Consider the following 27399-nt stretch of genomic DNA (forward strand, 5'->3'; position numbering starts at 1 on the left):
CAAAATAGAGAGCAAATCCCACTTCCATCTAGCACTGATGATGTTATCTGGTTGGGTAATGAAACGCCTGCAAGAAAACAACCAAGCTCAGAGAGCACCAAGTCCCCTAAAAGTTAGAATTATCTCTTTGTCTCAAGAATAGGGGTGAAACAAAAACAAATGCAATATATGGAATAACATTGGTTTTCTTGCACATGGCAGAGGATTAGGCTAGTCCCTCTTGAGAAGGGGGACATGGAGGGGGGAGCATTGTTCCCTCTTAAGAACTTTGTCCCCAAGGGACAACCACTGAAGACAACAGTGTACATGATGACAATTTCCTTGGCTTACTGGATCAGGGCTTAAATACAATGGTCCCTTTAGGTTTCTCAATCTTAGCACAGTTAATTAGAGGTAACTTTGCTGATCAACATGATTTCCCCAACTAATGTAAGCAGGGCAGTTATCTGAATTATTAATCAGATAGTTAGCAACTTTTGTCTTGTAGCTTCTTGCTCCCAGAAAGATGTCTCAGGGTGGAGAAGACAGTGACTGAAGCAGCAGGCAAAAAACAGCAAAGAAAACAGCTATTGATTAGGGGAGCTCTTACACACTACGTGCACTGCACACCTTTACACGCTTCACACACACATCTACCCAGAGCACCTCTTTTTTTCCTCCTGATTTATAACCTGAAAATGTTGGACTCTGGCTAGCCAATGTTCATCAATCTTATCATGAAATATTGCTACAATTTAGAAGACAGTTAAAGGAGTGGTTGATTTGGTTTCACTTGGCTTTTGACACAGCCATCGTGATTCAGGGCAGAATACTTTTATCCATCCGATGTACTTTGACCTTCTCCTGAACTTTGGTAGATCATGGTTGTAATCCACTCTAGCCTTTTCCGTGCACATCTGTGTTAGGATGGACCTACAATTCATCAAGCAAGAATTCGTCATGATTGCTAGGAATGGTGGTTTGCTGGATCAACCTGTCAAGAGGGTACAGTCTGTTCAAACCGATCCTTCCTGGTTCAGCTCATCCTTGGCATTTTGATTATCCAAAGAACCTTTCTCACAGTTCGTTCCAAGTCCACAGTTCTGTGATTAACATGGAATTAGCAGGAAAACTCCACCCCAGTGAGGACCGGATAGAATGAATCTGAGCCATTGTAGCTTAGTGAAAAGAGCACGTGCGTTTTTGAACACAGCAAGTCTAGAGTTCGGTCCTTGATAATGCCACTGTACAAGGCTCCAATTTAAATTGATGAGAGTGCCACTGCCAAGATCGGGTTCACAAATCGTGTTAAAAGTGTACGTAGTTTGGGCTTTGGTGATGGGTGAGCCTTGCCTTCCAGACTTAAAACATGGTTTATGGCTTTTTATGTTATTGTTGTGGTCCATCAGCAGCCTATGGAGCTGGCAATGGAGGCGGACAGCAATGAGGCTGAGGTGGGGCCAGGGCCATCAGAAAATAAGGTGCGGACTCCAGAGCCTCCAGAAACTGATAGTAGTGAGGCAGAGGAACAGGAGGAGCCTGTTCTTGATGCATGCATGACAAGAGCTGCAAAAAGGCAAGAGCAGCTCAAGCAGAGAGGACAACTCGGGAGTAGGGCCAAGAGATGATTGGCCCCTCCCATAAGGCTTAAAACAGACCAGCACCGGTGTTTCAGCTTGCTGGAAAACAACATTGTAGCTGCATTCTCTGCTTCGTGAAACTTTGTTTTTGTGACTTCTGAACGTTTGCCAAGAAAGGCCTTTGGCAGTTTGCCTAATTGGACTAAGGTTTGTGATAACTGAAGAATTTGTGTTTGAGAGGCATTTGTTTTACTTTGAGTTGAACGACGCTGGGAATGAAGTAATTCCCAGCTGTTCGAATAAAGTTTATTTTATCACGGACTGAATTTGTTGCTACCTACTTGGGTCTGTGTCACAACAGTTATGTGAAGCTAGCCAGTTGTGTCCCAAAGGTGCTTTTTCAGAAGGCAGCTGGACTTTCTCGTAGTGCTCCTGGTAGGACCCAGATAAAGCCCCAAGTGCTTCACCGACCCTCTAAAAGAATGCAAATGACCAGCTGTCTGCAAGGAATATATTTCCCATTATCCTGTCAGAGCTGAAGAAGCTTCTTGGATGAGAAGCGAAATGTCTTCAACAGAAAAAACAAAAAAGTCCAGTTGCCTGCTGAAAAAAACACCTTTGGGACAACCATGACCTGGATGACTGAGAATCTCTACAAACTTTTAGCCAGTTGCGATGTTTTCTCCAAACTATGGTGGGCAAAAGGCTTCCCTCTCTACATATGTACATGTGAACTGCATTCACTGCTAAGCATTTGAGATGACCTCCCTCAACCAAGGTTCAGAAGTTGAGCCCAGTCAGCCTAAGGAGGCAACAGAGCACATGGAGGCAACTAAGCTAATGCCAGGTGCAAAGAATCCATTAGATTGCAGCATAGAAGGTTCGTTCAAACCCATAATACACAGGTATCTAGTCAACTAAAATTCAACACTAAATTGGCACCAGATAAGGATCAACAGAATTCAGGAGAGGTTGGACTTGAACCGCTTGTGGGAATGTAACAATTCCAAGTTGATGACACACTTATCTCCGCCCTCAGCTCTGCCCACTCTTCTCCTACAGCTAGGTGACCATAAGGAGAATTTCCCAACTCATTAAGCCTACCTGGAGACTCATCTGAGAAGATGTTTCAGATACGGGCGGCTCTCTAATGAGCTACTATTTCATCTCTGCATGAAGAGGCACTCTAGTTAGGCAACAGAAGACCTAATGAATGCGTTTGTATGGAAGAAAGAGATTTAGGCATAATCCTCTAATTCAGTGGTTCCCAACCAGTGTGCCGCGGCACTAAGGGGTGCCGTGAGATCTTTTGAGGGTGCCGGGAACTTTTGAGCTACGGAGATTTTAAATATCTATTTCCTTATAATTTTTATTTTTGTCACAACAATATATGTAAGTATCATATAGAAAGGTTATATAGTATATAACGGTATAAGCATATATATATATATATAGGAAGAAGAAAAGAAAAACAATAGGACAGGAACGGTAGGCACGTTTGTGCACTTATGCACGCCCCTTATGGTCCTCTTAGGAATGGGGTGAGGTCAATAGTAGAAAGTTTTTGGTTAAAGCTTTTGGGATTATGGGAAGAGACCACAGAGTCAGGTAAAGTATTCCAAGCACTGATGATTCTGTTACAGAAGTCATATTTTCTGCAATCTAGATTAAAGCGGTTGACATTAAGTTTAAATCTATTGGTTGCTCTTGTATTATTGCAATTAAAGCTGAAGTAGTCTTTGACAGGAAGGACATTACAATAGATGATTCTATGAGTTAAACTTAGGTCTTGTCAAAGGCGACGGAGTTCCAAGTTTTCCAAGCCCAGGATTTCAAGTCTGGTGGGATAAGGTATTTTGTTGTTTACAGAGGAATTTTTTGGCATTTTTGCAGGCCAGGTGGTGACGCTGCAGCTTGGATGTTTAGAGCCCTATGGTGCTTTGTTCAAGATTACGCCAGCCACCACGGAAAATGTGGTCAACATTCAGAAGTGCTTCCTGTTAAACGGCACCAAAGAAAGTCAAGTGAAGCCTCAAGGGGTCTTTCCCGACATGAAAGATTTCAAGGTGAGTCAACGAAGCTCAGCGATTGGAGAAGCGAAGGGAGTCCAAGACGTCAAGCTGGATTTGTAGCTGGACAGTTGCCTGGTTGATCGTTGGAAAGAATAGAATAGAATAACAGAGTTGGAAGGGACCTTGGAGGTCTTCTAGTCCAACCCCGTGCTTAGGCAGGAAACCCTAGACATTCCCCCTATTCAGTGGTGGGATTCAGCCGGTTCGCACCACTTCGGGAGAACCGGTTGGTAACTTTCTGAGCAGTTTGGCGAACTGGTAATTGGAAGAAATCATTAGGGCAGAGAACCGGTTGTTAAATTATTTGAATCCCACCACTGCCCCTATTCCACAAATAGGGGGAATTTGTCAGTTTGTGGTGTCCACAGTGAATCAAGCATCCTATATCCAGGGGTGGGGCTGCTGGAGGTTCACAGGGGTTCGGGAGAACCTCTAGCTAAGATTCTGTGCAGTTTGGAGAACCCCCAAATCCCACTCCTGGCTGCCCCTGCCCACTCCCCCCTTCCCAGGAGGTACCTACATGGCCTGTTTTGGATGCAGGTAAGTGCAGGGTGCACTCGGAGGTTCAGGGAGGGTGAAAAACAGGCCTACCAGAAGTTCAGGAAGCCTGGGGAGGCTATTTTTGCCCTCCTGGAGGCTCAAGAAAAGCCTCCAGAGCCCAGGGAGGGCACAAACACCCTCCGCCCACCACAGTGCAGGAGTCCGACTAGGCCACACCCACCATGGCCACACCCACCCAGCAACCGGACAGAAAACCCCTTGCTAACATTTTTGAAGCCCATCCTGCCTATATATATTTTTCTTACATGTAAGAAAGAAAACTCATCCTTATGAAAAAAAATTATTTCTACTTGCATTATTATTATTATTATTTTTAATTTCACCCTTCCTCTGCCCAACACATTTTTGTAAGACAGAACTTGGGAAAAATATAGTTTCCCTCTGGCATATTGGCTGGACATATAATTTAAATTATCGCTTTCTGCATCTTATTTGGCAAATATTGGCAACACCCGACCAAGCGCTAGATTCATCCATCATGCAAAACAGTGGTGGTAAACATAGCTTGTTGAATTAGATATTACTTGCTGGTACATTTCACTAAACTATGGTTTAGAGGCCATAAATGACCAGATTTTCCCAACTTATTGAGCCAAACCGAACAAGCCACATTAGTTGGATTGATATAGCACCGACATTGTAATGCGGATTTTATGATTTGCTAGCACGTTGTGTAAACATAGTCAATGCAATTTGTGAATCATGGTTATAATGTAGCCTGGACTTGGTTAAATTGTGATTTATCTGGGAAATGTTTTATTTATGAAATAAACAACCATGCCAGCCATTGGCTAGAATGTGTAATTTCAAAACACTTTTTTTCCCCCCTGATGTTGGAGGTCTTCTCTATGCAAAGCAATCTTCTACCATTGAGCTGCAGTCTTTCCCCAGCTCGCTTGCTTTTGGAGGCCAAGAATTACTACACCTTCAGTGCACCCTGGTTCTTTCAACAGACCAATAGTGAAGTTCAATTTTTTTTTTACTACTGATTCTGTGGCCGTGGCTTGGTGGACATGGTGTGGCTTGGTGGGTGTGGCTCGGTGGGTGTGGCAGGGGAAGGATACTGCCAAATCTCCATTCCCACCTCACTCTGGGGCCAGCCAGAGTGTTGTGTCTGCGCCTCCTGAGCCGGGCCCTTTGCCAGAAAGTGACTCAGAAAGTGAGGGGGAAGGGAACTTACCTCTGGAGCATTGGCTTCCCTGGCTCAGCTCCAGGAGCCAGAGGCAGGCCAGGTGGAGGAGATAACGAGGCCTCCATCCCCTGACTCTTTCCCCCCCCAGGCCACACCTCCAGATCCAGCTGATGGCAATCAGGCCTGGCTGGACCCTAGGTTTCGTAGGTAGGAGAGGTGGGAACAACAGAAGCAGGGGTGGGGCAGGCCTAGGAAGTGCTGAGTCACGGACCTACACCCCACAGTGTATAAAAGCAGTCCTGGCTGCTCTTCTGCTCTGTGACGAGCAAAAATTGAGCTGAACTCTTTACTCAGAGAAGTGAGCTGAACATTCGGCCTGGACTGCTGACTTCCTGATTGCCTGGCAACCCCAAAATAAAAGAGAGACTTTGGCAGGCAGCTGCAGATTCCCTGCCAGGATTGATAGCAGCCATGAACTCAATTACGGGCTCATTTAGCCATCTCGTGTGGCCAAGGCCGGGAGGGGACAGAACACAGAGGTGGCATTTTCCGGTTCTCCGAACTACTCAAAATTTCCACTACCGGTTCTCCAGAACCTGTCAGAACCTGCTGGATTTCACCCCTGCAACAGACCATGGTAAACACTAATATCCCAGCCCTCCTTTCTTTCGATAGGCCCGAGAAAGCTGTTCCAATTGAGAACAGCACATGGACAAATCCTTAGCCAGCTCAGCTTGCCCTTTGCCTTAGTGAGTCAGCCGCTTCCTTCTGCGGCAAAGCTGCTCTTCCCCGTGCCAAGTTTCTAATAAAATTGCAAGGCAGGTTTCACCCAGATGCTGTTGACTTGACAGTAATGAAATCTCTTTTCTGCAATGGCTGCTCGAGGTGGCATTTGTCACACACAGCTGATGGCAAGCTGTTATTTGACCTATGCCAAATCGCTGTCTGGTAGACCACGATGCTACAGATGTGGACGAGAAACTTCGTGGTGTTGTTTTGCTAGTTTGCTAATGAAGGACTCAAAATCCTCCTTGCTTTGAAAGACACCACCACCACCCCTATTTGAAATTGTGTCAGCCTGTCTTTCTGATAAAGATAAAGGACAAGGTTTCCCCTTGTCCAGTCGTATCCGACTTTAGGAGGCGGTGCTCTTCTCTGTTTCTTAACTGGGAGAACCAACACTGTCTGAAGATGCTTCCATCCATGGTCATGTAGCCAGCATGATTATACACCAAGGTGCCTGTAATGTTGTTACCTTCCCCCCAAAGTGGTATCTTAGAATATACTCATCGGGCTGGAAGGGACCTTGGAAGCCTTCTAGTCCAACCCCCTGTTCAGGCAGGAAACCCTACACCCGTGATGGTGAACCTATGGCACGCGTGCTGGAAGTGGCACGCAGAGCCATCTCTCCAGACACGCAAGCCGTCGCCCATTGCTCGTCCGGGTTCTGGCGCACCGGACAGCTGGTCTTCACACGTGCATGAGCACTGAAAACCAGAAGAGAAGCTGTCTGGCGTGCGCATGCGCACCAGCCAGCTGGTTTTTGCATGCACGTGCATGCCAGAAACGGGAACACCAGGTGGCCGATGCATGTGCACGCACCGTAAACCGGAAGAGCAGCCGCCCAGTGCGCATGTGCATGCTCTTCCGGTTTCCGGTGCGCACATGCGAGCTCCCATTTCGGCACTTGATGTAAAAAAAGGTTCGCCAACCCTGTCCTACATCATTTCAGACAAATGGTTATCCAATCTCTTCTCAAAAACCTCCAGTGATGGAGCACCCACAACTTACGGAGGCAAGCGGTTCCATTGATTAATTGTTCTCAGTGTCAGGAAATTGCTCCTTTGTTCTACTATTCCAATTACCCTTCTATTATTATTCTAGTTCTATCTACTAGTATGAGCCTCATTTACAAAGCCACAGGGGCCAAAGCAAGGCATCAGCCATCCTCGTCTCACGACCACGAAAAATGAGCCCTTTGATAGAAGCAGTTCCTAAATAGGGAACCTACCTATTTATCTACTCACATTTTCATGCTTTCGAACTGCTAGGTCAACAGGAGCTGGGGCAAGTAACGGGAGCTTACCCCATCAAGCAGGGTCCGCTTATCAAATCTGGGCTAGTTTCTTTACCAGCGTCTTTAACCACTAATAGAGCTGCCATAGAAGCTGGATTTCTTGGCTACTTGGGATGTTGGCTATTCGACTGGAAGCTTGGCTGTCACTTGGTAATATCAAGTGATAGCCACTTGGTAGGAAAACCAAAAACCCACCGGAGATAGAGCGATTCTTCAACATGTCCAAAGTGTGTTGTGGGTGTCGTGTCCCACTCCTCCGCTGACGGCTGGGTCAGGGAAATCCGAATCAGGCGTGCCTCTGCAGCTCTGCCAAAGTCCTAGCAAAGTTCTCAAGGCAGGTAGGAGACCAGAAAGTGACTTCAGCAAGATAAGGTAGACTTTGCCTGATTCAGAGAATGCCAGAAAGCAGATCCTTTATATAGGTCATGGGGTGTGGCTCCATGACTCAGCACTTATCCAGGCCTGCCCCTCCCTTCCTTCTGTCGCCGCCGCCTATCAATTCTTCTGAAGCGAGGGTCACTCCAGTCTGCAGCTGTTGGTAATTGACCTTCCTCCAGCTCACATGCAGTGGGGGAGGGGGAGGGGTCTAGTTGCTCCGTTTGCCTGGGCATGGAGCCAGGGCTGGGGCCGGGAGGCATGCTAGGACATTCCTCAGCGTTCGGAAGCAGATAAGACGGGCCCGGCTGCGGGGAAAGCGGACGAGACACAACAGTGGGTTCCTTGAGTCCTGCTGCCACTTGGTTTCCCTTTAGGTGAAACCGAGAACTCGGGATAATGTTGCTAACATTGATAAAGTGCATTCTGCTTACAAATGAAGTTGTGGGGAAAGAACGGTAGGTAATTCAGTAGGAAAGCCCCTGCTCTCTTTGTAGAGGTGCCAAATTCAACACCTGGTATCACTAGTGTTCATTACTTCTGTATGGATTAAATCAGCCATGAGAAGTTCTTCTTCCAGCAAATGGAGCTGCCAATTGAAAAAGACAACTAGTGTGTGACTCCTGTTGGCTGAAAGATCACCCAGGCTTCTCTGTATAGCATGCCAAGGCTACACTCCAAGAGAAGATGAAGACGGAGGATTTAAAATATAAAATAAGCTCCCCAAACCTCTCCAAAGATGATTCCCCTTGTTTCTTACAGCCATTCTCCAAACTCTTAAACAAAGCAGGGGAAGAGTGAAACATTGAGCTCTGGATGAATCTGAAAGCACCAAAGAGGATACCGGGACTTTTTATCCTTCTGGGGTTGTCTCAAGATTGGAATCATATAATATCCTAAGCCAGGGGTGTTAAACTCAAGTGCTTAAATCCAGCCTGGGGCTGGGGGCCAGCCTAGAAATATCAAAGGACCAGCCCGCAGTGCCTCCCGAGCAGGGGTAAAATGCTCCCGGTTCGGACTAGATTGGCCAATCCAGTAGCAATGGCGGCAGGTGGTTCGGAGAACCAATAGCAAAAATCCCTGCCCATGCCCAGCTGAGCCACGGGATCGTCAGAGCCTTTTTTTTTTTAACTTTTAAAAGCATTTTTTAAAAGCTAAAAACAGCAGAAGCCTGCTAGGCAAAAAATGGGGGGTGTAGGCAAAAAATGGGGGGCTGGCAGTGATGAAATCTAATTTTTTTTACTACCGGTTCGGTGGATGTGGCTTGGTGGGCATGGCAGGGGAAGGATACTGCAAAATCTCCATTCCCTCCCTACTTCTGGGGAAAGGATATTGCAAATTCTCCATTCCTACCCCAATCTGGGGCCAGCCAGAGATGGTATTTGCCAGTTCTCTGAACTACTCAAAATTTCTGCTACCGGTTCTCCAGAACCTGTCAGAACCTGCTGGATTTCACCCCTGGGGGGTGGGGTTCATGAGAGAGAGAGAGAGGAAGGGAGGGAGGGAGGGAAGGAAGGAAGGAGGGAAGGAAGGAGAGGGAGGGAGGAAAAAGGAGAGGAACCTGGCACTAGACGCAGCTTCAGAGGATAATCCAGGGCTGGAAGGGACCTGGAGGTCATCTAGTCCAACCCTGCTCTAGCAGGACATTGTTAGTGAGTTTCTGTCTTTTGATCCCCCAGTCACATAGCCATGCCCACCCAATCACATGACCCCCCCACCAAGCCATGCCCACCAAGCCACACCCACAGAACTGGTAGGGAAGAAATTTAGATTTCACCACTGCTCCCGAGGCCCCCATGCGACTCATTTTTGGCCGGCAGAGTGCTGCAGGAGGCCATGGAGTCTGAAAATGGGCCACGCGTGGCCCCCTCCGCACCCTGTTTTGGCCAGTAAAGTGCAGAAGGCATCCATCCATCCATGCTGGCTTGGTGGGCGTGGCAGAGGAAGGATACTGCAAAATCCCCATTCCCGCCCCACTCCTGGAGGAAGGATATTGCAAAATCCCCATTCCCACCCCACTCTGGGACCAGCCAGAAATGGTATTTGCCGGTTCTCCGAATTACGCAAAATTTCTGCTACCGACCTGCTGGATTTCACCCCTGAGTTACAGTTACAAGAACCAGGCTTGGTGCAGTATGCAATTCCAATCAAAAAGCTTGACTGGGACAATGCAGTTTGAGGGAGTCCTTGATGTTCTCTGAACTTGGTTGTTTTCTTGCAGATGTTTTATTACCCGAACTAAGTAACATCCTCAGTGCTAGTTTGGGTAATAAAACATCTGCAAGAAAACAACCATGTTAAGAAAGCACCAAGGACTCCCTCATTTCAACCCTGAGCTACAAATATTCTCCTTTATTGGTACAATACAGTTTCCCATGTGCCTCTTTCAAATGTGCCTCTTCTCTCTGTTGTTCCTCCAGTTTGTAAGAGAAGAATACTTCAAAGGCATCTACACCTCCGTGTGGCAGAGCATAACCAACTGGGGCAAGAAGAAGAATATCTATACCATGTGGGTGACCAACGCCAGCTGTGGAGTCACCCCGGTGCATTACGAGATGAAGGGTTACAACAGCTTGCTGGGGTCCCACTACGACAAGTATGAAATCAATTACAGCGACTTCTCCAACAGCTTCCCAGCTTCCATCTTCGTCCTGAAATCAAATGGTGAGTCGGAAGGATTCAACCTCCTGCCTGCTTTGGGGAGATGGGCCCTCAAGCTTTTGCTCATTGTGTGCAGGGTGACGACCATCGTTGCGAACTTCACAACTCTGCAGGGATCAGAATCAGATGTCACACCCAAGCAGACCCTCTTCTGAGCGAGAAAAAACTGAAGCTAAAGGGTACACTCCAGGGGTGGGCTTCTGGGGGTTCGCAGGGGTTCGGGAGAACCTCTAGCTAAGATTCTGTGCAATTTGGAGAACCTCCCAAATCCCACTCCTGGCTGGCCACTCCCACCCCGCCTTGCCCCTCCCAGGAGTCCCCACATGGGATGCAGGTAAATGCAGGGCATGTGTGGAGGCTCGGGGAGGGTGAAGAATGGGCCTACCAGAAATTCAGGGCCTCCAGAGGGCCTCCAGAGCCTGAGGAGGCCATTTTTGCTCTCCTGGAGGCTCAAAGAAAGCCTCTGGAGCCCAGAGAGGGCAAAAACACCCTCCTCCCGCCGTGGTGCAGGAGGCTAACTAGGCCACGCCTACCATGGCCACACCCACCCAGCAACCAGGTAGAGAACCCCTTGCTAAAATTTTTGAAGCCCACCCTGGTACACTCTCAAGCTAAATCTCCATGTTGGGTTGGATAGCAATCGGGTGGTTCTATTACACAGAATAAACTAAAAGATTGAGAACAAAAGTGTAAGAGGGAATGGCGTTGAATAGAAGGAAGAGCAGCTACCAAGGCGATTGTCAACAAAAGGGATCTCTAGTTTATTTATTTATTTATTTATTATTTAAACTTATATACCGCCCTATCTCTCAAAGGACTCAGGGCGGTTTACAGGCATATAAAAAACATCAATATACAAATTAAAATAATCATTAAAAGACTTATTCTAATGCCAATAATTAATAATACCAATTTTTAAAAATAGAAATATAAATATTAAAATCAATTTAAAACCCCTCTAAATTTAAAAGTCTAAGCCAGTCCTGCACAGATGAATAAATGAGTCTTGAGCTCGCGACGGAAGGTTCGAAGATCTGGAAGTTGACGGAGTCCTGGGGAGTTCGTTCCAGAGGTGGGAGCCCCACAGAAGGCCCTTCCTGGGCGTCGCCAGACGACACTGCCTAGCTGACGGCACCCTGAGAGTCCCTCTCTGTGAGGCGCGGGTCGGTGAGAGGTATCTGGTCGCAGTAGGCGGTCCCGTAGATAACCCGGCCCTATGCCATGGGCGCTTTAAAGGTGGTCACCAAAACCTTGAAGCGCACCGGAAGGCCACAGGTAGCCAGTGCAGCCTGCGCAGGATGGGTGTTATCACGGGAGCCACGAGGGCTCCATCTATCACCAGCGCAGCGCATTCTGGACTAACTGCAGCCTCGGATGCCCTTCAAGGAAGCCCCATGTGAGGCGTTGCAGTAATCCAGGCGAGGCGTCACGAGGCGTGGTGACCGTGCATAGGGCCTCCCGGTCCAGAAAGGCGCAACTGGCGCACCAGGCGAACCTGGTGAAACGCTCTCCTGGAGGCGGCCGTCAAATGATCTTCTAGAGACAGCCGTTCATCCAGGAGGGCGCCTAAGTTGCGCACCCTCTCCGCCGGGGCCAATGACTCGCCACCGATGGTCAGCCGCGGTTAGCTGACTGTGCGGGATGCGGCATCCACAGCCACTCTGTCTTGGAGGATTGAGCTTGAGCCTGTTTCTCCCCATCCAGACCCGTCGGCCTCCAGACACCGGGACAGCACTTGATAACCGTTGGGGTGGTCCGGTGTGAAAAGTACAGCTGGGTGTCATCCGCATACAGCTGGTACCTCACACGAACCCACTGATGATCTCACCCAGCGGCTTCATGTAGATGTTGAACAGAAGGCGAGAGGATCGATCCCTCGGCACCCACAAGTGAGGCGCCTCGGGGCCGACCTCTGCCCCCTGTCAACACCGACTGCGACGGTCGGAGAGATGGGAGGAGAACCACCGATAAGCGGTGCCTCCACTCCCAATCCCTCCAACCGGCGCAGCAGGATACCATGGTCGATGGTATCAAAAGCCGCTGAGAGGTCTAATAGGACCAGGGCAGAGGAACAACCCCTATCCTGGCCCTCAGAGATCATCCTGCTTGACCAAAGCCGTCTCCGTGCTGTAACGGGCGGAAACCGGACTGGAGCAGGTCTAGATAGACAGTTTCATCCAGGTGCAAGGAAACTGATATGCCACCATACTCTCTACAACCTTAGCATGAGCGGGTTGGAGACGACGATAATTACCTAAAACAGCGGGTCAGGAAGGCTTCTTGAGGAGGGCCTCACCACCGCCTCTTTCAAGGCGGCGGAAGACACCCTCCACCAAGGAAGCGCTCGTAATCGCCTGGAGCCAGCCTCGTGTCACCTCCTGCGTGGCCAGCACCAGCCAGGAGGGCACGGGTCCAATAAACACGTGGTGGCATTCAGCCTCCCAACAACCTGTCCATGTCCTCGGGAGCGACAGGGTCAAACTCATCCCATAAAATGTCACCAAGACCACCCTCAGCCGTCTCACCCGTATCACCGCAATCTTGGTCCAAACCATCCCGAAGCTGAACGATTTTATCGTATAGATAACCGTTAAACTCCTCAGCACGTCCCTGCAACGGGTCATCCGCTCCCCTGGGTGTAGGAGGGGGGGGCTCACCTGAAACAGGGCGGCTGGGCGGTTATCTGCCGATGCAATGAGGGAGGAGGCGTAGCTACGCCTCGCTTCCCTCAATGCCACTAGGTAAGCCCTAGTATAGGACTTCACTAGTGTCCGATCAGCTTCTGAACGGCTGGACCTCCAGGAACTCTCTAGGCGTCTTCTCCGGCGCTTCATCCCTCTCAGCTCCTCGGAGAACCAAGGAGCCGGTTGGGACCTGCGCCGGGTCAGAGGGCGGAAAGGGACGGCCCGGTCTAAGGCCCCCGCCCGCGCCCGGTCCCCAGCCGCAACAAGTTCCTCAGCCGAGCCGTGAGCCAGACCCTCAGGAAATGGCCCAAGCTCCGTCCGAACCCTCCGGGTCCATCAGGCGCCTGGGACGGAACCAACGTGTCGGCTCCGTCTCCCTGCGGTGGTGAATGGCGGTCAGAAAGTCCAGGCGAAGAAGAGAGTGATCTGACCATGACAAAGGTTCAGTGACTATTTCCTTTAAGTCCAGATCTCTCGACCACTGACCAGAGACAAAAATCAGGTCCAGAGTGCCACCCCCAATGTGAGTAGGGCCATCAACTACTTGGGTCAGGTCCAAGGCCGTCATGGAAGCCATGAACTCCCGAGCTGCTGTTGATGACGAGCCGGAAGATGGCAAGTTAAAGTCCCCCATGACTAAAAGTCTGGGGGTCTCAACTGCCACCCCGGCCAGCACCTCCAGGAGCTCGGGCAGGGCAGCTGTCACGCAGCAAGGAGCCAGGTACGCGACCAGCAAGCCCATCTGACACCTATGACCCCATCTCACCAAGAGGGATTCGCACCCGGCAATCTGAGGTACAGTGGTCTCCCTCGGCTCCAGACTCTCTCTAATCACAACCGCCACCCCCCCACCCCTGTGTTAGTTCAGACGAAGATAAAAGATGGAACACATATAGATGTGCAAAGTCATGTTACTAGAGCCTTATAATAAAAGTAACATCAACCTACAGTAGTGCCAAATTGTGGAAATCTTTTGGGAAAAGTGTATTTTCTAAAACTAGCTAATAACACCACCTTTTTTTGGGAGTAGTACCATAGAATTAGGGGACGCGGTGGCTCAGGGGCTAGGATGTTGAGCTTGTCGATCGAAAGGTCGGCAGCTCAGCGGTTCGAATCCCTAGTGCTGCTGTGTAATGGGGTGAGCTCCCCTTACTTGTCCCAGTTTCTGCCAACCTAGCAGTTTCGAAAGCACGTAAAAATGCAAGTAGAAAAAATAGGGACCACCTTTGGTGGGAAGGTAACAGCATTCCATGCGCCTTTGGCGTTGAGTCATGCCGGCCACATGACCACGGAGACGTCTTCGGACAGCACTGGCTCTTCGGCTTTGAAACAGAGATGAGCACCGCCCTCTAGAGTCGGCAACGACTAGCACAGATGTGCGAGGGGAATCTTTACCTTTACCTTACCATAGAATTATATATCAATGGAAAGATAATTTAATCAAGAATGTAATGCAATAACTTTTATGAAGGATTTGCTATTAGAATAGCAGTTACAGTATAAAGAAGAAAAGTGAAACACGTAGAAAAAACGAGATATACAAAAATTATCACCATGTCAGTTAATACTTCGTTGGGTAACCTTTAGCATGAATTACGGCCTTACCACATCTTTCCATGGAGTGAACCAAGTCTTTTAGTTCTGCAGCTGTTATAATGTGAAACCAAGATTGAATGATTGCTTCTATTAACTGGGTTTTATTGCTGGGTCGCTTCTGGCTGACAAGTTTCTTTAGTCGCCTCCATAGATTTTCAATTAGGTTAAGGTCTGGGCTATTTCCAGACCATTCCAGCAGTGGAATATGATTATCTTGAAACTCAAAAAAAAAAGTGGTGTTATTAGCCATCAAACCTCAAAAATATACTTTCCCCAAAAGGTTTCCACAATTTTGGCCACCCTCAGCCGTCTCACCCGTATCACGCAATCTTGGTCCAAACCATCCCGAAGCTGAGCGATTTTATCGTATAGATAACCGTTAAACTCCTCAGCACGTCCCTGCAGCGGGTCATCCGCTCCCCTGGTGTAGGAGGGAGCGGGTCACCCAAACAGGGCGGCTGGGCGGTTATCTGCCGATGCAATGAGGAGGCGTAGCTACGCCTCGCTTCCCTCAATGCCACTAGGTAAGCCCTAGTATAGGACTTCACTAGTGTCCGATCAGCTTCTGAACGGCTGGACCTCCAGGAACTCTCTAGGCGTCTTCTCCGGCGCTTCATCCCTCTCCGCTCCTCGGAGGACCAAGGAGCCGGTTGGGGCCTGCGCCGGGTCAGAGGGCGCAAAGGCACGACACGGTCTAAGGCCCCCGCCGCGGCCCGTTCCCAGGCCGCAACAAGTTCCTCAGCCGAGCCGTGAGCCAGACCCTCAGGAAATGGCCCAAGCTCCGTCCGGAACCCCTCCGGGTCCATCAGGCGCCTGGGACGGAACCAACGTATCGGCTCCGTCTCCCTGCGGTGGTGAATGGCGGTCAGAAAGTCCAGACGAAGGAGAGAGTGATCTGACCATGACAAAGGTTCAGTGACTATTTCCTTTAAGTCCAGATCTCTCAACCACTGACCAGAGACAAAAATCAGGTCCAGAGTGCCACCCCCAATGTGAGTAGGGCCATCAACTACTTGGGTCAGGTCCAAGGCCGTCATGGAAGCCATGAACTCCCGAGCTGCTGTTGATGACGAGCCGGAAGATGGCAAGTTAAAGTCCCCCATGACTAAAAGTCTGGGGGTCTCAACTGCCACCCCGGCCAGCACCTCCAGGAGCTCGGGCAGGGCAGCTGTCACGCAGCAAGGAGCCAGGTGCGTGATCAGCAAGCCCATCTGACACCTATGACCCCATCTCACCAAGAGGGATTCGCACCCGGCAATCTGAGGTACAGTGGTCTCCCCCGGCTCCAGACTCTCTCTAATCCCAACCGCCACCCCCCCACCCCTGTGTTAGTTCAGACGAAGATAAAAGATGGAACACATATAGATGTGCAAAGTCATGTTACTAGAGCCTTATAATAAAAGTAACATCAACCTACAGTAGTGGCTAAAATTGTGGAAATCTTTTGGGAAAACTGTATTTTCTAAAACTAGCTAAGAATACCACTTTTTTGGGGGGAGTAGTAGACGCAGTGGCTCAGGGGCTAGGATGTTGAGCTTGTCGATCGAAAGATCGGCAGCTCAGCGGTTCGAATCCCTAGTGCTGCCGTGTAATGGAGTGAGCTCCCATTACTTGTCCCAGCTTCTGCCAACCTAGCAGTTTCGAAAGCACGTAAAAATGCAAGTAGAAAAAATAGGGACCACCTTTGGTGGGAAGGTAACAGCGTTCCATGCGCCTTTGGCGTTGAGTCATGCCGGCCACATGACCACGAAGACGTCTTCAGACAGTACTGGCTCTTTGGCTTTGAAACGGAGATGAGCACCGCCCCCTAGAGTCGGCAACGACTAGCACAGATGTGCGAGAGGAACCTTTACCTTTATCTTACCATAGAATTATATATCAATGGAAAGATAATTTAATCAAGAATGTAATGCAATAACTTTTATGAAGGATTTGCTATTAGAATAGCAGTTACAGTATAAAGAAGAAAAGTGAAACACGTAGAAAAAACGAGATATACAAAAATTATCACCATGTCAGTTAATACTTCGTTGGGTAACCTTTAGCATGAATTACGGCCTTACCACATCTTTCCATGGAGTGAACCAAGTCTTTTAGTTCTGCAGCTGTTACAATGTGAAACCGAAATTGAATGATTGCTTCTATTAACTGGGTTTTATTGCTGGGTCGCTTCTGGCTGACAAGTTTCTTTAGTCGCCTCCATAGATTTTCAATTGGGTTAAGGTCTGGGCTATTTCCAGACCATTCCAGCAGTGGAATATGATTATCTTGAAACTCAAAAAAAAAAGTGGTGTTATTAGCCATCAAACCTCAAAAATATACTTTCCCCAAAAGGTTTCCACAATTTTGGCCACTACTGTACATGGTATTGGTTTCCTTGTTTGGTTTACCTTGAAAAACTGACAGAAGGAGAGGTTTTGTTCACACGTGATGTAAAGCTATGATCTGATATGTGTGCTTGTATGTGAGATTTGAAACAAGCTCTTGTGGTTTCTATTGTCTGATTTTACGCCCACTAATGGCTTAGTCAACTATGTTTGAAGTCTCCAAGCAGAAGCTTGATTGTCATCTGCATAAAATCTTATAATGGATCCTGCATTGCACAGGCAATTAGACTAGATCCGTGATGGCAAACCTATGGCACGCGTGCCAGAGGTGGCACGCAGCACCCTCTCTGTGGGCACTTGAGCTGTCACCCCAGTTCAGCTCCGCCGCACATACGCGCACACCTCCCACCGGCCAGCTGATCTTTGGGTCACTGTCATGCATGCATTGGAGGTGGGGCATGTGCGGGGCTCCTCGCGCGTATGCATGGGAGGCAGGGGGCATGCAGGGGGCCACGCGCGCATTCATTTTGTGGGTTCGTGCATGCATGCATGGATTTGTGCCTGTGCAATTCAGGCACTCGCTCCGGAAAAGGTTAGCCATCACTGGACTAGATGATCTCTGAGCCTGTTCCAATTCTGATTCTATAATTCCATCTGTTGTGTCTCGCCCGCTTTCACTGCAGCCGGGGCCTTCTTATCTGCTTCCGAACGCTGAGGAATGTCCTAGCATGCCTCCCGGCCCCAGCCCTGGCTCCATGCCCAGACAGGCTGAGGAGGAAGAAGTACCTCCAGCCCCCAGCTCTGGCTCCATGTCCAGGCAAACGGAGCAACTAGACCCCTCCCCCTCCCCCACAGCATGTGAGCCTGAGGAAGGTCAATTACCAACAGCTGCAGACTGGAGTGGCCCTTGCTTCAGAAGAATTGATAGGCGGCGGCGACAGAAGGAAGGGAGGGGCAGGCCTGGATAAGTGCTGAGTCATGGAGCCACACCCCATGGCCTATATAAAGGATCTGCTTTCTGGCATTCTCTGAGTCAAGCAAAGTCTAACATATCTTGCTGAAGTCACTTTCTGGTCTCCTGCCTGCCTTGATAACTTTGCTAGAACTTTGGCAGAGCTGCAGAGGCACGCCTGATTCGGATTTCCCTGACCCGGTCGTCAGCGGAGGAGTGGGACACGACACCATCATTCTAAAACCCATTTGTAGTCTAACCTGGCATAAGGTAGCCTGGCTTCTTGTTGTTGTTGTTTTATGTGTCTGCCAGAATATGAGCCTTGTGAAATCTTAAATAACAGGTATTCCTCGACCTACAACCCGTAATTGAGCCCAAGTTTTCTGTCACTAAGCAAGATAGTTTTTAAAGCAAATTTTGCTCCATTTTACAACCTTTCTTGCCACAGTTAAGTGAATCACTGCAACTGTTCATTTAGTAACATGGTTGTTAAGCGAATCTGGCTTCCCAATTGACTTTGCTTGTTCGAAGGTCGCAAAAGGGGATCACGTGACCCTGGGACATTGCAACCGTCATAAACATGAGTCAGTGGCCAAGCTTCTGAATTTGGATCACAGCATCATTCAAGAGGATGCTGCGAGGGTCATAAGCATGAGAAACGGTCACTCTCGTCAGTGCTGTTGTAACTTTGAACTGTCACTAAATGAACCATTGTAAGTGCACAGTAGAATTAGCAAGAGCACCTCTGCAGGTATTGCTCAGTCTTAGGAAATGCTTTTTGTTCTAAGAGTAGACAATCACTCTACAGCAGGGGTGTCAAATTCAAGGCTTAAATCTGGAAATATCAGGGGACTGGCCCATGGTGCCTCTGCTGGTCATTTTCAGTCTCCAGAGCCTCCTGCAACATTTTGCAGGCCAAATCACTCCCCGCCAGGCCCTCCGAGGTCAAACACATCCCCGATGCGGCCCTCAATGAAATTGAGTTTGACACCCCTGCTCTACAGGGTCCATGGTCTTGACTCTCACAAAAGTATACAATGGCTTGACAAGGTGAGATGAGGTAAAATGCTAAGGTGTAGGGGCATTTCTAATCCAACCTGTTGTCTCAACCGGTAATATTACACTACTAACCAGAGCATACAAAACATTTGCTAGACCAATTCTTGAATACAGCTCGTCTGTCTGGAACCCGCACTGCATATCGGACATTAATACAATTGAACATGTCCAGAAATATGTCACAAGAAGAGTCCTCCACTCCTCTGCTCGCAACAAAATACCTTATGCCACCAGACATGAAATTTTGGGCTTAGAAAATTTAGAACTAGGCCGCCTTCGGTCTGATCTGAGCATAGCTCATAAAATCATCTGCTACAATGTCCTACCTGTCAATGATTACTTCAGCTTCAACCACAACAATACACGAACACACAATAGATACAAACTTAAAGTGAACCGCTCCAAATCCGATTGCAGAAAATACAACTTCAGCAACAGAGTGGTCAAAGCCTGGAATGCACTACCAAACTCTGTGGTTTCATCCCAAAACCCTCCTTAGGCTGGCTACTGTTGACTTCACCCCATTCCTAAGAGGTCTGTAAGGGGCGTGCATAAGAGCACCAGCGTGCCTACCGTCCCTGTCCTAATGTTCCCTTTAATTATATTCATTTTATGTATCCAATAAATGCTTATATATATTATCTAATATGTACTCGACAAATAAAATAAATAAATAAATAGAATGCTAAAAAAAGATGATAATGATGATGATATTTCTACATGGCCTATATAGCAGTGTTTCTCAACCTTGGGAACTTTAAGAAGTGTGGACTTCAGCATCCATGTTCTGGTTGAAGAATTCTGGGAGTTGAAGTCCACACCTCTTCAAGCAGCCAACCTTGAGAATCACTGGTCTATAGCAAACTCTGCTTTGAGTTCTTGTCCTCAAAAACATAAGCAATGGACATCTTTTTGCCAGCTTTGCGGGCTTACTAACTTGGTCCATTTCTCGGGTGGCTAGGATGCCGGGCGTTCAATAGCTCTTTAAATTCTCTTTAATCTGCTTGCTTATTTGTTTCTTTATTCGTCCCTGACATTTCTGTGCCACTCCACTTGAAACAGCTGTGAACAGCCTAGAGCAAAAATAAGGATTGAGAACAACGGAACAAAGAGAAAACAATGTAAATCATATCGACGGAACCCAACTGGGGCGGATCCCAAATTTAATATCTCCCCCAAATATTCTGTCCCACTTCACTTCTCTGCGGGAATGGTTTCATCCGAGAAATGGTGATTCATATAAATGGGGTCAGGCTATTTTATAGGAGGTGATGCCATCATTTAGAACAGGGATCCCCAAACTTGGCAGCTTTAAGACTTGTGGACTTCAACTCCCAGAATTCTCCAGCCAGCTATGCTCTTGAAGTCCACAAGTCTTAAAACTGCCAAGTTTGAAGACTTCTGATTCAGAATGCCCAGCTATGGGGCTCTCTAAAGATGAAGCTTCTTAGGATGAGCCTTCTTCTCTTGACCAGCTGACATCCCTCCTGAATGGCCTTTTCTATTTTATATAATTGAACAGTTGGAGTGTGTTGCATGTCCTTGACGAGGGCTCTCCAACCTTGGTCCCTTTAAGACTTGTGGACTTCAACTCCCAGAGCTTTGCTGGCTGAGGGACTCTGGGAGTTGAAGTCCACAAGTCTTAAAGGGACCAAGGTTGGAGACTCCTGTTCTTGACAATGGGGGAAGCCAGATTGGCTAAATTCACTTAATGACTGCAGTGAGTTGTTTAAGAACCACAGCAAAAAAAAATAAAAATCGTAAAATCAGGCATGGCTCAACAACTGCCTTGTTTGGCAACAGAAATTCTGATCTCAATTGAGGTCACAAGTTGAAGACTGCCTCTAAAAAGAGGAACAGCATAGCAATAACAGCAAACAGCCGACAGTTTTCTGAACTGGGATAACACAATTTCCTTATTTCTTTCTGTGGCCCTTTGAGCTTGCAAACCTCAACAGTTATATTGGCTTCCAATTGCCATTTTTCACCTCCACAGGCTCCTGTTCCTAGCAGCACAAGCCAAAACTGAAACACCCAAATGAAAAGGCTTCTCTTCCTCCTTCCCCTTCCCCCTCTCCCTCCTCTTTCTCCTCCTCCTTCTTTCTTCTTCTCCTCCTTCTCCTCCTTCTCCTCCTTCTCCTTTCTTCTTCCATCCTACCCTATCAGGGCCAATGGAGTTCACAGGGATATTATACAATGTTAATTTGGACAGATTTTATGGCTTTTCCCCCCTTTCTTCTTCTTCTTCTTCTTCTTCTTCTTCTTCTTCTTCTTCTTCTTCTTCTTCTTCTTCTTCTTCTTCTTCTTCTTCTTCTTCTTCTTCTTCTTCTTCTCTTCTTCTTCTTCTCCTCCTTCTCCTCCTTCTCCTCCTCCTCCTCCTCCTCCTCTTCCTCCTTCTTTTCTTTTCTTTTCTTTTCTTTTCTCCTTCTCCTTCTCCTCCTCCTTCTTTTTCTCCTTCTCCTCCTCCTTCTTTTTTGTTTTCTTCTTCTCCTCCTCCTCCTCCTCCTTTTTTTCTCCTTCTCCTTCTTCTTCTTTTTCTTCTTCTTCTTCTCCTTCTCCTTTCTTCTTGCATTCCACCCTATCAGGGCCAAGGGAGTTCACAGGGATATTATACGATGTTAATTTGGACAGATTTTATGGCTTGTATTACAGAGCTTCAGATACAATTTCCACCCTCTCCGTAGGCCACTTGCTTAAGGCACTTGGAAATTTATATGATCTTTTAATGACTTTCTGGCCTGGGGCTGTTTGCCCTTCCCTTCTCTGTGTTCCTATATTGATTTGATGTTTGGCAACTTGGATCGTGTCAGCTAGGAATAATGTATTCCTACGAAAGAGAGCAATGTGGCTTAAAGCTGCATGTTATCCTCATTATTTAATTTTTTATCCCACGTTTTTACACAAAATTCAAGACAGTGAACATACCTGTAGTAAAGCCATCCCTTAGAATTCTTTGGATTCCCTGGTTTCAGAATATTTCTCTGGATTTGTGAATTGGACTATTGCATTTTGGTGCTCCATGAGTATTCTGACATCCACGTATACGTTGCTCTTCCTCCCTAGAAACAAAACTGTGTGATGAGCTGCCAGGAGATTCCACAGAGCACCAAATCATGGCCAATCCAATGGCTGACTTCGTTGGTGGACAGGAGGATCGCGCTCACAGTCTGTTCCACCACTACAGAAAACGCTTTGGAAAGAGCTATGACACTGAGCAGGAGATGGAACATCGGAAACACACCTTCACCCACAACATGAGGTGTGCAAAGCCTCAAGAGAAGAGGCAGAGGGAGGGAGGGAGGGAGGGAGGGAGGCTGGTAGAAGGACAGGAAAGCAATAGCAATAGCACTTAGACTTATATACCGCTTCACATGCTTTCCAGCCCTCTCTAAGCGGTTTACAGAGTCAGCCCCCAACAATCTGGGTCCTCATTTTACCCACCTCGGAAGGATGGAAAGCTGAGTCAACTTTGAGCCTGGTGAGGTTCGAACTGCCAACTGCTGGCAGCCGGTGATCAGCAGAAGTAGCCTGTAGTGCTGCACTCTAACCACGCGCCACTGCGGTTCATAATATCTATTTTGCTGAGGGGGCTCTCTCAGTTGAGCAGTTGTCATTGTCTTCTGCTTTCTGGTTGTGTTTTTCAATATTCAGGGCTGGCTGAGCTGAGGGTCCTTGGAGTGAAACGATGGGCAGCTTCAGGCCTTTTATAGCAATAGCAATAGCACTTCGACTTATATACGCTTCACATGCTTTCCAGCCCTCTCTAAGCGGTTTACAGAGTCAGCCCCCAACAATCTGGGTCCTCATTTTACCCACCTCGGAAGGATGGAAAGCTGAGTCAACTTTGAGCCTGGTGAGGTTCGAACTGCCAACTGCTGGCAGCCGGTGATCAGCAGAAGTAGCCTGTAGTGCTGCACTCTAACCACGCGCCACTGCGGTTCATAATATCTATTTTGCTGAGGGGGCTCTCTCAGTTGAGCAGTTGTCATTGTCTTCTGCTTTCTGGTTGTGTTTTTCAATATTCAGGGCTGGCTGAGCTGAGGGTCCTTGGAGTGAAACGATGGGCAGCTTCAGGCCTTTTATAGCAATAGCAATAGCACTTCGACTTATATACCGCTTCACAGTGCTTTTACTGGCCTCTCTAAGCGGTTTACAGAGTCAGCCTAAGGCCCCCAACAATCTGGGTCCTCATTTTACCCGCCTCGGAAGGATGGGAGGCTGAGTCAACCTTGAGCCTGGTGAGATTTGAACTGCCAAATTGCAGGCAGCTGGCAGGCAGCAGAAGTAGCCTGCAGTACTGCACTCTAACCACTGCGCCAGAGGAGAAAAGAAGTAGTTTAATGAAAAGAAGGACTGGGGATGACATGATAGCAATGTTCCAATATTTGAAGGGCTGCCACAAAGAAGAGGGAGGTAAACAGTGGTGGGTTTCAAAAATTTTTACTACCAGTTCGGTGGGTGTAGCTTGGTGGGCATGGCAGGGGAAGGATACTATAAAATCTCCATTCCCACCCCACTCCAGGGGAAAGATACTGTAAAATCCCCATTTCCTCCCAATTAGCTGGGATTCCAGAGGCAGAGAATAGATGGGGGCAGGGCCAGCCAGAGGTGGTATTCTCCGAACTACTCAAAATTTCCGCTATCGGTTCTCCAGAACTGGTCAGAACCAGCTGAAACCCACTTCTGGTTTTGCTCATTTATAATGGAACGGTATGCAACAATAACAAGCCTTTAATAAGGAAAAGGGAAGAAGGAGGAATATTGAATTCAGGATTGAATCCATGCTCAGATTAAAGTAATCCTTTCAATTCAAAGAAATGAATCCTTTTCATTTGTTGTAAGGTGAAGGGAGAGGCATTATATTAGAGATCTGCAGGCTAGGGTAAACCTATTCTCCAAAGCACCAGAAGGCAGGAGAAGAAGCAATGGATGGAAATTAATCAAGGAGAGAACCAACTTAGAAATAAGGAGGTATTTCCTGACAGAACAATTAATCAGTGGAACGACTTGCCTCCAGAGGTTGTGGGTGCTCCAACGCTGGAGGCTTTTAAGAAGAGATTGGACAACCATTTGTCTGAAACGGTGTAGGGTTTCCTGCCTGAGCAGGGGGTTGGACTAGAAGACCTCTGAGGTCCCTTCCAACTCTGTTATTCTGTATTCTGACAGAAAACATATGCAGGTATCTTGGCTACATCAGGTGAGCTTTCTCCATAATCGGTAAATGTGCTCATTATTAGAGGAAAGATTTGAAAGATACATTCTACAAATAGTTGGTTGCGTTCTTTTCTCTTTACTATTCCTTAATATTCTGACTTTAGCTCTGCCGTGCCATTTTAACACAAGTTCAAAGGCTTTCATTGCCGTTTGTACAAAGGCATTTGCAGCAAGGTGAACTCTTCTTCTCCCATCTCACCAGCCAAGTTTTGAGTTTCTGCTTCACTGGAGGCATTAGCATGTAAACCAATCCGTTGTTATCTTTTAGTATCACGTTAGTTTACATCTGAGATTGAAATGTATAATCAAGAACATTATAAAACAACACTTGTCAAAACAAGGAGCAATTGAACAAGGCCTAGAACCAGTGCCAAAAGTGCTTGTAAGGTACCAAAAGTGAAGGTTGAAAAAAACTCATCCAGAAGTCAAGCCTGGATACTTGAGAGTCTGAAAATCGGTGGGGCAGGGGATGAAATCCAGCAGGTTCTGACAGGTTCTGGAGAACCGATAGCGGAAATTTTGAGCAGTTCGGAGAACCAGCAAATACCACCTCTGGCTGGCCCCAGAATGGGGTGGGAATCAGAGGTGGGTTTCAGCAGGTTCTGACCAGTTCTGGAGAACCGGTAGCGGAAATTTTGAGTAGTTCAGAGAACCGGTAATAAAAATTCTGACTGGCCCCACCTCCATCTATTCTCTGCCTCCCGAGTCCCAGCAGATCGGGAGGGAATGGAGATTTTACAGTATCCTTCCTCTGGAGTGGGGTGGGAACGGAGATTTTACAGTATCCTTCTCCCGCCACGCCCACCAAGCCACGCCCACCAAGCCATGTGACCCCCCCACCAAGCCACACCCACAGAACCGGTAGTAAAAAAATTTGAAACCCACCATTGATGGGAATGGAGATTTTGCAATATCCTTCCCCCAGGAGTGGGGTAGGAATGGAGATTTTGCAGTATCCTTCCCCTGCCACACCCACCAAGCCACTCCCACGCCCAGTAGTAAAAAAAATTGGATGTCACCATTGTGGTGGGGCCACACTTAAGAGCTATGGTGGTATGATGGTTAGAATGCAGTATTGCAGGCTAACTCTCCATTCCATTGCCAAGAGTTTGATTCTCACCTGCTCAAGGTTGACTCAGCCTTTCATCCTTCTGAGGGCGGTAAAATAGGGGCCCAGATTGTTGGGGACAATATGCTGACTCTATAAACTGCTCAGAGAGTGTTGTAAAGCACTGTGAAGTGGTATATAAGTCTAAGTGCTATTGCTATTGCTATTTGCTTTCTAGTCCCTAAGGGTTCTAGGAGAAGCCAGAAAGCATGTCCACCATTTTGTGAAGGTACAAGCCCAACATGTGGACCATATCTTCAATTTCAATTGTTTCTTCTTCATCAAGAAGGTGAAGAAAGCACAATTTGTATAAGAAAGAAAAGAGAGAATGCCTTTTCAGTGGGAGTCCGTTATGCGTTGACTCTCTCGACCCAGATTGATCTTCGGACCGAGGGACCTTTAAGGCAGGTGGGAAATCCAGCAGGTTCTGACAGGTTCTGGAGAACTGGTAGCAGAAATTTTGAGCAGTTCAGAGAACCGGTAGCGGAAATTTTGAGTAGTTCAGAGAACTGGCAAATACCATCTCTGGCTGGCCCCAGAGTGGGGTGGGAATGGAGATTTTGCAATATCCTTCCCCCAGGACTGGGGTGGGAATGGAGATTTTGCAGTATCCTTCCCTTGCCACGCCCACCAAGCCATGCTTACAGAAATGGTAGTAAAAAGAATTTGGATTTCACCACTGCTTTAAGGGTCAGAAAGTGAGATGATATATAGTACCTGGCTTAGCTCTTGTTTCCTTCCTCCTCCTTCCCCAGGTTCGTCCATTCCAAGAATCGAGCCAACCTTCCCTTTAAGCTGGCCCTGAATCACCTGGCTGATCTCACCCTGGAAGAGATGGCTGTGATGAGGGGGAAACTCAAGAGCACGACACCCAACAAGGGGCTGCCCTTCCCTGAGGAGATCTACACAGGGCTCATCTTGCCAGAAAGTTTGGACTGGCGACTCTATGGTACATATTGCTGGTTTGGGAAGAACATTGGTTAATAAAAGATGAGTCAACTCAAGTCAATCTTTGTGACAGTCATTAAGCAGCACAGATGAGTCTTCCAGACCTTGGCGTAGGGTTTTGGTGGTACCATGGATGGGTGGTTTTGTGTAGCTTGTCTGAACCCTTAGCTCTGTTTATTACTTTTCTATTTTAAGTCATCCAGAGTCATTCTGGAGCTGGGAAGCTTCTAAATCTTGCATCAACCATGACTCATTGTCTAACTTTTTCCTCTTTCTCAGCCATGTTGCCTCGTCTTCAATGCAGGTAGTCCTCGACTTACGGCCACAATTGAGCCCAAAATTTATGTTGCTAAGCGAGACAGTTAAGTGAGTTTTGGCCCATTTTACGCCCTTTCTTGCCACCATTGTGGCAAGTGAATCACTGCAGTTTTTAAGTTAGTAACCCGGTTGTTAAGTCAGTCTGACTTTCCCATTGATTCCGCTGGTCAGAAAGTCACGAAAGATGATCACGTGACCCCAGGATACGGCAACCCATCATAAATATGAGTCAATTGCTGAATTTTGATCACGTGACCATGAGGATGCTACAACAATCATAGTGTATTTTCACACTTTCAAAGTGTGAAAAATGGTTATGTCACTTTTTCAGTGCTGTTGTAACTTCAAACCAGTGGTGGTATTCAGCCTGGTCTATCCAGTTCGGGTGAACTGGTAGCGGCAGTTGCGGGAGGCTCCACCCACCCGCCCAGATGTCATCATGTCCCATTTTGGACACTCTGCGCATGCGCACAAGGTGCGTGTGCACATTTGCGAAATGGTAGCGAAGGTATGTGAATACCATCCCTGCTTCAAACGGTCACTAAACAAACTATGGTTAGTCAAGGACTACCTGTACACCTGTATCTCTAGCCAACCTTCTATTTCTCTATTGCCACTGAATTCACCTGAGGTGAAAAATAGACAGTTATAAATCTTTATATTCTTTATTTATTGTAAAAAAAATTGCCACCCCTCTCGCCACGAGGCCACTTACTTGTTCAGCCATCGTGGCCTCGTTCCAACATCACACAGCCA

At 47.6% G+C, this 27399-nt stretch overlaps 1 protein-coding gene across 1 annotated transcript in view; it reads left to right on the forward strand.

Annotated features, from left to right (window-relative positions):
• The window catches only part of LOC131204679 (digestive cysteine proteinase 2-like), a 68716-nt gene that overhangs the window by 28127 nt on the left and 13190 nt on the right, over positions 1-27399 (forward strand). The window contains exons 4-7 of the mRNA XM_058196180.1: positions 3453-3625; positions 10197-10440; positions 22119-22314; positions 26133-26326. Coding sequence (XP_058052163.1) covers positions 3453-3625; positions 10197-10440; positions 22119-22314; positions 26133-26326 — 807 coding nt within the window. The remainder of the gene's footprint in view (positions 1-3452; positions 3626-10196; positions 10441-22118; positions 22315-26132; positions 26327-27399) is intronic.

Source organism: Ahaetulla prasina, chromosome 10, assembly GCF_028640845.1.
Source record: "Ahaetulla prasina isolate Xishuangbanna chromosome 10, ASM2864084v1, whole genome shotgun sequence".
NCBI lineage: Eukaryota > Metazoa > Chordata > Lepidosauria > Squamata > Colubridae > Ahaetulla > Ahaetulla prasina.